This window comes from Carassius carassius, chromosome 29, assembly GCF_963082965.1.
Source record: "Carassius carassius chromosome 29, fCarCar2.1, whole genome shotgun sequence".
NCBI lineage: Eukaryota > Metazoa > Chordata > Actinopteri > Cypriniformes > Cyprinidae > Carassius > Carassius carassius.
Window position 1 is genome coordinate 30,756,107 of NC_081783.1, and position 11,805 is coordinate 30,767,911.

The 11,805-nt window shown below is 39.6% G+C and overlaps 1 protein-coding gene across 6 annotated transcripts in view; it reads right to left on the reverse strand.

Moving 5' to 3' along the window:
- The window catches only part of LOC132110028 (traf2 and NCK-interacting protein kinase-like), a 68,633-nt gene that overhangs the window by 19,588 nt on the left and 37,240 nt on the right, over positions 1-11,805 (reverse strand). For all 6 annotated transcript variants that reach the window (XM_059516589.1, XM_059516594.1, XM_059516591.1 and 3 more), the window contains 3 exons: positions 7,582-7,702; positions 7,190-7,345; positions 4,556-4,699 (listed from right to left, as the gene is read on the reverse strand). In XM_059516589.1, coding sequence (XP_059372572.1) covers positions 4,556-4,699; positions 7,190-7,345; positions 7,582-7,702 — 421 coding nt within the window. The remainder of the gene's footprint in view (positions 1-4,555; positions 4,700-7,189; positions 7,346-7,581; positions 7,703-11,805) is intronic.

An 11,805-nucleotide genomic window follows, 5' to 3' on the forward strand; every position in this document is an offset into this window, starting at 1 on the left:
CCCCTTATGTCGTCATAAGGGGAAAGGTTACCTCCCCTTTCTCTGCTTTGCCCACCCAAACATTTACATTTAATTCAATCGCAATGTCAGCACAGCCATTACAAAAAGACTTTTACGATATGTATTCGACAGCACCGCCACAAACAGTGAGTAACAGTGTTCATTAATGTCTGATCTGTGATCAGTGATTTCTGATGTGTAGCTAATTATTCAAGTTCACACAGACTTTCTTTCTAAATCGTTTAATACTGTTTATGCATCAGTGAATCAAGCCAGTGACTAAACGATCAACTCTGCGTTGATTTTTCTTAGTAGCATGAAACAAATCTGTTATTTAAATTGTGATTTACCTACAGAGAGCGATTAAAGTAGCTCACTTTATATTGTTCAGAGCTGTCAATCACACACCGCGAGTATTTCTGCACACTTGCCCAAACTGCCGTTATAATGAATGACGCTGTTATGCTGCACAACGAAGCTCTTACTGTATTCATGTCATGTATTCATGTGTTTGCTGTGAGAGAAAACGTGTTGCAATGATGAGATCACTGCATTCACGCAATAAACAGACTCTGTCTACTCAGTGCTCATCACTGCAGCCTTTCATGTGATGGCAAAAGATCTAAAAAATAATGCTATAATCAACACTTCCACGATTCGTTAATCTCGACAGCTGTAATAGTAAAAAAAAAAAAACGTAGTAAAGATATTTGAGAAGGGTTACAGATGTAATGCACATTTCGAATGCAAAGATGTCAGCCAATCACAACAGTTGTCGTTTACTCTGAGATTCACAGTAGACACACCCACCCCTTCAAACAAAACATTCAAGCCAGAGGACTAAAATAAGGATATAAAAATGCCTTTTATTTCTAAATTTTAAATGTTTAAACAAAGAAATTAATCCACGTCATGGGACCTTTAACAATACCCTCTGCAATTGGATCCTGGACTTTCTAACTGGAAGACCTCAGTCAGTCTGTGTCAGCCACAACACCTCAAGCACTACCACACTGAGCACAGGTGCCCCACAAGGCTGTGTGCTCAGCCCGCTGCTCTTCATGCTGCTGACCCAAGACTGCACTGCCAAGTTCAGCTCCAACCACATCATCATGTTCGCGGATGACACAACGGTGGTTTGGTCTCATCAGCAACAGCAATGCACTACAGAGAGGAAGTGGCAAAGCTAGCTGAATAGTGTGGCACTAACAACCTGTACCTCAATGTAAGACAAATGAGTTTTTGATGGACTTCAGGAGAAACTCTGACGAACACCCCCCACTGACAATCAACAGCTCGACTGTGGAGAGAGTCCACAGCACTAGATTCCTGGAGGTGCACATTACAGATGACCTCACCTGGACCACCAACACTACATCACTCTCCAAGAAGACACAACAGCACCTACACTTTCTCCGCCGGCTGAAAAGAGCAAGTCTCCCTCCACCCATCCTGACCACATTCTACAGAGGAACCATAGAGAGTGTGCTGACCAGCTGCATCACTGTCTGGTACAGGAACTGTAGTGCTGCTGACCGTAAGACCCTCCAGTGGACAGTGAACACCGCTGCAAAGATCATCAGTGCTCCTCTCCCCTCCATCCTGGACATTTTCCTCACACGATGCTCCACCAAAGCCCACAGTATCGTGAAGGACCTCACCCATCCCTCCCACAGTCTCTTCCAGCTCCTACCATCAGGAAGACGGTCCCAGAGCATCAGAGCCCGCTCTGCCAGACTGATCCACAGCTTTTTCCCCAGGCTGTGAGAGCCCTGAACTCAAATCACCCTGCCCTCCTCTGAAACCCCACACAAACCCCCTCCTCCTGAAACATGAACCTCACCTCCTCCACCCCCCAAATACCCCCTTACCTTACCACATCAGAGAAAAACTGTCTGAAATTTTTTTTTTTCTTCTTGTTGTGCAATTCTCCTCTATGTGAACTAGACACTTTTCACAAACACTGCTGTGTGTACTTAATTTCACAAAAGACTCAGATAAGTGCACTATTCCTCAGACTCACGATGTTTTTCTTTGCTAATGTACAATATTATGTGAAGCATTTGTATAATCTATATATTTTTCCTTTTCAGTCTATGAATAGGTAAACATTTATATGTACAACCCGAATTCCGGAAAAGTTGGGACGTTTTTTAAATTTTAATAAAATGAAAACTAAAGGAATTTCAAATCACATGAGCCAATATTTTATTCACAATAGAACATAGATAATGTAGCAAATGTTTAAACTGAGAAATTTTACACTTGTATCCACTTAATTAGCTCATTTAAAATTTAATGCCTGCTACAGGTCTCAAAAAAGTTGGCACGGGGGCAACAAATGGCTAAAAAAGCAAGCAGTTTTGAAAAGATTCAGCTGGGAGAACATCTAGTGATTAATTAAGTTAATTGATATCAGGTCTGTAACATGATAAGCTATAAAAGCTTTGTCTTAGAGAAGCAGAGTCTCTCAGAAGTAAAGATGGGCAGAGGCTCTCCAATCTGTGAAAGTCTGCGTAAAAAAATTGTGGAAAACTTTAAAAACAATGTTCCTCAACGTCAAATTGCAAAGGCTTTGCAAATCTCATCATCTACAGTGCATAACATCATCAAAAGATTCAGAGAAACTGGAGAAATCTCTGTGCGTAAGGGACAAGGCCGGAGACCTTTATTGGATGCCCGTGGTCTTCGGGCTCTCAGACGACACTGCATCACTCATCGGCATGATTGTGTCAATGACATTACTAAATGGGCCCAGGAATACTTTCAGAAACCACTGTCGGTAAACACAATCCGCCGTGCCATCAGCAGATGCCAACTAAAGCTCTATCATGCAAAAAGGAAGCCATATGTGAACATGGTCCAGAAGCGCCGTCGTGTCCTGTGGGCCAAGGCTCATTTAAAATGGACTATTTCAAAGTGGAATAGTGTTTTATGGTCAGACGAGTCCAAATTTGACATTCTTGTTGGAAATCACGGACGCCGTGTCCTCCGGGCTAAAGAGGAGGGAGACCTTCCAGCATGTTATCAGCGTTCAGTTCAAAAGCCAGCATCTCTGATGGTATGGGGGTGCATAAGTGCATACGGTATGGGCAGCTTGCATGTTTTGGAAGGCTCTGTGAATGCTGAAAGGTATATAAAGGTTTTAGAGCAACATATGCTTCCCTCCAAACAACGTCTATTTCAGGGAAGGCCTTGTTTATTTCAGCAGGACAATGCAAAACCACATACTGCAGCTATAACAACAGCATGGCTTCGTCGTAGAAGAGTCCGGGTGCTAACCTGGCCTGCCTGCAGTCCAGATCTTTCACCTATAGAGAACATTTGGCGCATCATTAAACGAAAAATACGTCAAAGACGACCACGAACTCTTCAGCAGCTGGAAATCTATATAAGGCAAGAATGGGACCAAATTCCAACAGCAAAACTCCAGCAACTCATAGCCTCAATGCCCAGACGTCTTCAAACTGTTTTGAAAAGAAAAGGAGATGCTACACCATGGTAAACATGCCCCGTCCCAACTATTTTGAGACCTGTAGCAGAAATCAAAATTGAAATGAGCTAATTAAGTGGATAAAAGTGTAAACTTTCTCAGTTTAAACATTTGCTATGTTATCTATGTTCTATTGTGAATAAAATGTTGGCTCATGTGATTTGAAAGTCTTTTAGTTTTCATTTTATTCAAATTTAAAAAACGTCCCAACTTTTCCGGAATTCGGGTTGTATTATATTCATATTCAAAACTATAGGTTAGTTTGTGTATAGGTACAGTGTTTATGTGTAGCATGTGTATAGTTTGTATTTTGTTTTTAGTTTATGCATAGGTTAACATTTATATATAGTATTTAAAGTTAAAATCTGTCATTAGGTTAGTATTGTATAAGTATAATATAATAATATAATAAGTATAGTATAATATTATGTGAAGCATTCCTGTAGTCTGTATTTTTTTAGCTTATGTATAGGTAAACATTTATATATAGTATATTTATAGTCAATATCTGTCAGTAGGTTAGTTGTGTATAGGTTTATACTGTTTTACTTCATTGTTGTCTGTATTTATGTAGCACCGTGGTCCTGTGAGGCACAACATTTCGTTCCACTGTATGTCACACATGTAGCGGAATGACAATAAAGATCAACTTGAACTTGATACACACTACCGGTTAGAAGATTAGAATAATTAAGGTTTGCAGATGGACGAATAACATTGTTGCTAGTAAAGATGAGAATATTGTGGTAAGAGATGACAATGATAGCGTTCATGCAATTATAATCAGTATAATTAACACGTTCAACAGGGTATAAGCCACTGAGTATATGAGTGAGTACACTTTCATGACAGATTGTCTCTATGAAGTGAATAATATTGCTGCTTGCGCATGACACTAAACATTATAATGCATGAGAGATGTCAAGTAAAGAGGGAGAACGTGATATGCTTCAAGAAATGTGTGGTCAATTCTTCAAGGACTCCTGCAGGATTTGTTCATTCATCTGCTAGTGCAAGTGTACGAATACTCAGTGTTGTTCTGAAGTGAAGTGAAGTGTGTACCTGATATAGTGATGAGCACGTTCAGCCCCTCCAGCACGTCCATCTGCTGGAAGCGTCTGCGGCTGATGAGAGAGTAAACTTTACCCTGACCACTGCGGTCCAGCAGCCACAGACCGCTCTCGGTGCCCACCAGCAGATTCACTCCTACACACACACACACATACGCACAGACACACACACATACACACACACACACACAGCACAGACACACACACACACAGAGCACATACGCACAGACACACACACATACACACACACACATACGCACAGACACACACACATACACACACACACACAGCACAGACACACACACACACAGAGCACATACGCACAGACACACACACACATACACACACACACACACACACAGAGCACATACGCACAGACACACACACACACACACACACATACACAGCACAGACACACACACACACACACACACACACACACACACACACACAGAGCACATACGCACAGACACACACACACACACACAGCACAGACACACACACAGAGCACATACGCACAGACACACACACACACACACACACACACACACACACACACAGCACAGACACACACACACACACATAGCACAGACACACACACACACACACACACAGAAAGAGAGCACATACGCACACACACACACACAAACACACACACACACACACACACACACACACACAGAGCACATACGCACAGACACACACACACACAGACACACACACAGCACAGACACACACACACACACACACACACACACACAGAGAGCACATACGCACAGACACACACACACACACACATACACACACACACACACAGCACAGACACACACACACACACACACACACACACACAGAGCACATACGCACAGACACACACACATACACACACACACACACACAGCACAGACACACACACACACACACACACACACACACACAGAGCACATACGCACAGACACACACACACACACACGCAGCACAGACACACACACACACACACACACACACAGAGCACATACGCACAGACACACACACACACATACACAGCACAGACACACACACACACACACACACACAGAAACAGAGTACATACGCACACACACACACACACACACACAAACACACAGAGAGAACACAGACACACATTAAACATTTAATTTAAATTACATTTAATAATAAAGAAAAGATGCACCAAGAACAAGAAATTTTACTTTCGGTACAGTATTAGATGAAGGTCAAGATAAATCATCTTTAATCTGGAGTTGACCCTAGCTCTCAGAGGACCTCTAATTTAGATGGAACAATATACTCTAATTTCATACAACACAGTGTCAGCTGCCTTCAGTAATAATCAAATAAAGCGTACATTAAAGGCACAATATGTAAGGTTTTCGCTAGAGGTCGCATTTCCTAAACAATAACAAAGACGAAGCTTGATGATGCTAGGAGGGAGCATGTGTGTGGATAAGGTAGTCATTCATTTATATTTATTGCCTATACCTTCCACAGTTATTCAAACAGTGAATAAATTATACAGAGAAAGTAAAAAAAAACAAAAAAAAAACATTTACATTGTCAAAGAACATTACGACTGACTCTTGAAGAACTCCCTTATAATCAGTAAAGCTGTCTATACACGGTTTGATGAATGAATCTCTAACATCATAGGTACATCTGCACTTAGTTGTTTATGATGACAGAATTCAGTCAGCCAGTGAAAAACTCATCTGAGCGCCTCTGATTGGCCAGTATATTCATAAACTCAACAGACTCGTCTGTGATTGGTTATAATGCGCAACACTGTAAAAACAGGTAAAACATCATAGCGCAGCATTGAGCAAGTCTAAATTTAATGCTGTGGTCAACACTTCTCACTTCATTTACATTGTATTCACGACAGCCGTTATGTATTTAGTTTAAAAACGGGGAAGTCGTGGCCTAATGGTTAGAGAGTCGGACTCCCAATCGAAAGGTTGTGGGTTCGAGTCCCGGGCCGGCAGGAATTGTGGGTGGGGGGAGTGCATGTACAGTTCTCTCTCCACCTTCAATACCACGACTTAGGTGCCCTTGAGCAAGGCATCGAACCCCCAACTGCTCCCCGGGCGCCACAGCATAAATGATGCCCACTGCTCCGGGTGTGTGTGTGTGTGTGTTCACTGCTCTGTGTGTGTGCATTTCGGATGGGTTAAATGCAGAGCACAAATTCTGAGTATGGGTCACCATACTTGGCTGAATGTCACGTCACTTTCACTTTCACTTTTAAATGTACAGCAGCATTTGTGTCCGTGTGTTGCCATACTTTCTACAAGCAGAAAGTGAGGATATGTGGATATTACATCACTGATAGACAACGAGGAACAGGGATGAGACATTTTATACATTTACAAATCCTTGGGAACTTTTGGGATAACGTAAGTACACAACTGCATGAAATATATCGCACTGTCCACGTAGTTTTGGAATATTTTATTATAAAAATCTTACGTATTGTGCCTTTAAAGCTTCTTTATTGAGCATATTTCATAACTGAGATGTGTCAAGTTAATTTCTTATTACTGAGATTTCTTGTTTTATTTTACACTTGATTAGTGCAGGAAGATGAAGGTGGTCTCAATTAATAACTCACCCCACAGACTGGCACAGAGGATTTCAGCATTGAACTTCTTCTTGTATTTGCGTATCTCGGGTGCGTCGCTCTGAGGACGGATGTTGGTGGGGTTAACGTTCACCACCGAGCCCTTCCTGTGAGGCTGTCTGAAACACGGCTCGCACCTGCCGTTCACTGACGCACACACACACACACACACACACACACACACACAGAGAGAGAGTTTGTGCATCGCAGAGGGGGAAAGGTGAGAACATTGTGCGGATCAAGGGCATGATCCACAGGGAATTTCTTGTAAAGATATTGCTTTACATGATAATTTGTAGACACTTTAAGTTATTTTGAAAAATATTTTTTATTACCTTATATTTTCAAAACTATTTGTGTGTGTGTGTGTGTGTGAGACTCACGTTGGACATATCCCTGTGGACTCGGAGGTGGAGAGATCTGCAGCAAACGTGGGTCAATGAAAGGTGAGAATGAGGAAGAGGAAGACGATGTGCTTTTTCCTGCCTGGTTAATGAATAAATTCTGTAAATGCAGAACAACAACACAAACATCATTCATGAGTGCAGTTTTACATGATAAAACAAGAACAATTTGATTAAGTGAATGACTGATGTGAATTCACAAAGAAATCTAGAATATTTTTGCATCTACAGTAGGTGGACAACCAGAATGGGTAATACCGTCCTTTAAGTTTCATATGCAGAGCGAAATGAGAATGGTCTGTATGAAGATAAAATTATGCCATAATGAATTGCAAGCGCAAGGTAAAATTTGTGAAAGTGTAAATAAGATTGCAAGCGTAAATCAAATTTGCATGCGCAAGATAAGATTTGTAAAGGTGTAAGTCGACTTTCAAGTGTAAGAAAAAAATATTTGCAGCATTTTAGTGTTATTCGTAAGTGTAATTCATGTATTGTGAAACTGCAGCTTCATGCTAACGCAAAATAATAAGGATCTGCATTCTTCTGACTTCCATTTTTCCGCGTGTACACTTTTGGCACTGTTTCAGCGCACAGATGCGGCCAAAAGTACTGCAGGTCTGTGAACATCAATTTGCAAGCGAAAGCAACAGAGTCAAGAACTGCAAAACAGATTAATTGCGTAAAATCAAACTTTGTTTAAAAAATAAACTGCTGCAAACGTCTAAATTACTTGTTGGGTGCGTAGGATAAACGCTCCCGAAATAACCTGGTTTGCACAGTTCGTCTTTCTGCGCTTACAGTTTTGGCACGATTCTATCACTGACTTAGCTTTGCAAGCGTGAAAGAGGAGGGCGGGTCCACCTTCTTCATGTAGCCAATCAAATGAGCTTCTTGCTGACTCTCGATTTACTCTTATCTGATTGGTTCAATTATCGCGCCAGTCACCAGAAGAGAAACAAACTCCTTCGTGAGTGACTTTCTGACTTGGCTCAGCATCTTCCTCGCCGCCGTTATGGTACTTTTAACGCACACACAAATATATAATAATAAACAATTGTTGTAGGCCTATATTAAAATAATTTATAAGTTGTGTAGGATACTATTAAGCCGACTTCCGCCTCCCGTGTGTTAATACTGCATACTATGACATTCTCGGTGTTAAGAAAAACAGATTCGGCTGGTTTGGCATTTTCATTGAAAGGATGTATATGTTAAGCATCAGCTCAAAGGTCTAAGCATATTATATGGTGTATATCATATAATCTGCTTAGAGCTTTGAGCTGATATCCAAATCTATAATTTAAACACAGTGTGTGTCCATTGCTCATTTATTCTACTAACGTTATTATAGATTTGCTATAAAATGTATTAATTATATAGTTTAGCATCAGCTCAAAGCAGATACCATTTAATATGCTTAGACCTTTGAGCTGATGCCTAACATATACATAATTTTGAGCTGATGCTTAACATATAGACCTACATCCTTTCAATGAAAATGCCAAACCAGCCGAATCTGTTTTTCTTAACACCGAGAATGTCATAGTATGCAGTATTAACACACGGGAGGCGGGAGTCGGCTTAATAGTAGCCTACACAACTTATAAATTATTTTAATATAGGCCTACAACAATTGTTTATTATTATATATTTGTGTGTGCGTTAAAAGTACCATAACGGCGGCGAGGAAGATGCTGAGCCAAGTCAGAAAGTCACTCACGAAGGAGTTTGTTTCTCTTCTGGTGACTGGCGCGATAATTGAACCAATCAGATAAGAGTAAATCGAGAGTCAGCAAGAAGCTCATTTGATTGGCTACATGAAGAAGGTGGACCCGCCCTCCTCTTTCACGCTTGCAAAGCTAAGTCAGTGATAGAATCGTGCCAAAACTGTAAGCGCAGAAAGACGAACTGTGCAAACCAGGTTATTTCGGGAGCGTTTATCCTACGCACCCAACAAGTAATTTAGACGTTTGCAGCAGTTTATTTTTTAAACAAAGTTTGATTTTACGCAATTAATCTGTTTTGCAGTTCTTGACTCTGTTGCTTTCGCTTGCAAATTGATGTTCACAGACCTGCAGTACTTTTGGCCGCATCTGTGCGCTGAAACAGTGCCAAAAGTGTACACGCGGAAAAATGGAAGTCAGAAGAATGCAGATCCTTATTATTTTGCGTTAGCATGAAGCTGCAGTTTCACAATACATGAATTACACTTACGAATAACACTAAAATGCTGCAAATATTTTTTTCTTACACTTGAAAGTCGACTTACACCTTTACAAATCTTATCTTGCGCATGCAAATTTGATTTACGCTTGCAATCTTATTTACACTTTCACAAATTTTACCTTGCGCTTGCAATTCATTATGGCATAATTTTATCTTCATAGGTCTGGCATTTAGAAATAATTGTTATTAATAATTCAAACTGAATTATGCCTTTACTGTGTGACCAAAAATGGAGTATTATCTGTTTCAGCTGTTTGATCGCGCTGGTGCCTCATATTCACTGGAAACAGCAGCCGTTCACCGAGCCATCCGGCATGAGCAGCGGTCCACTTTGGCATATGTTTTACTAATTATGATTTTTTTTCCGTCGATACTGAAACATGCGTGAACTACAAAGCCTATTTTACCTAATGAATAAGAGTTTAGCTTCAAATGGGCAACATCACGAACATGGAAACGTTTGGATTTCTCCTGAATGAGAGGTAAGCCCAACCTTTTGTGTCACTTTAAATTGTTATAATTATTTTTGGATTATATCTAAGCCTACATTATTACATACTGTAATTATATTTATCCATTAGAATTATATATCTTTTATTATTTTTATGTTCTGATAGTTAAATTTACACACTATTAGGCCTGCCGTTATTTTATTTTTTTTATGTAATAAAATGTGAGTTCTACATGACTTCTCAAAAACGTAATTTATTAGTGTTTTAAAAAAAACTAACCCTAACCCTAATGAAAATAGGCGATTAATCGGTTACATTTTGTAATTGTGGGTTAATCTAGGGGATGTTGTTAACTATTCACAAGTTTTGTGTTTGTGTTTTTCTCTTTTTTTTCATTGCATCTGAAAATTACTTTAAGAAAAAAAAAAGCCTCCTCCCCCCTAAAAAATGTGCAAGCCCATTCACTTTATGCGCTCTGGTGCAGAACCTGCCTGTTGCTCATCTGTGGATGTTTGACATAAAGGTTGCTGTCCCATTTTATACAGGAACTGTTAATTTAAAAAACAATCAAATTATATTGTTAGTTTCATGGTAACATGCAATCAAGGTCTCCGGTTACTATACAAGATACAAGTTCATTAACATGCACTGTGACATTTTCACCCATTTCAATTTATAAACTCCTTGAGATTTTAAACTCAGTTTAATAGCATTGAGATAAAAGTTGAATCTATTAATTTAAGTTATTAAGTTATTAAGCCTCTTATTAAGAAACTAAAACTAGCTCATAGTGAACTGGCAAACTATAGGCCTATTTCAAATCTTCCATTTATGTCAAAAATTTTAGAAAAAGTTGTGTCTGCTCAATTCCTTGAGTTCCTTCCTGCAAAAAAAAATTATCTCTATGAAGAATTTCATATGTCCGATCGCTACCATTTTGTTCATTTAAATGGGGATTCATCTCATTTATCATAAATAAAATATGGAGTGCCCAAAAGGATCCGTCCTAGATCCCCTTCTATTTTCAATATACATGTTGCCCCTTGGTAATATTATTAGAAAATACAGAATTAGCTTCCACTGTTATGCTGATGATACTCAGCTATATATCTCAACGAGACCAGATGAAACTTCTAAATTATCTAAGCTAACAGAGTGTGTTAAAAATGTAAAAGATTGCATGACCAATAATTTTATCCTATTAAATTTGGATAAGACAGAGATATTAATTATTGGACCAAAAAACACTACAAAGAATCTTGTAGATTACAATTTGCAACTACACGGATGTACTGTTACTTCTTCTACAGTCAAAAATCTGGGTGTTATATTAGACAGCAACTTGTCTTATGAAAATCATATTTCCCATGTTACAAAAACTGCATTCTTCCATCTTAGAAACATTGCCAAGCTACGAATGTTGTCTGTTTCTGATGGAGAAAAGCTAGTTCATGCATTTATGACCTCTAGACTGGACTATTGTAATGCACTTCTAGGTGGTTGTCCTGCTTCTTCAATAAACAAG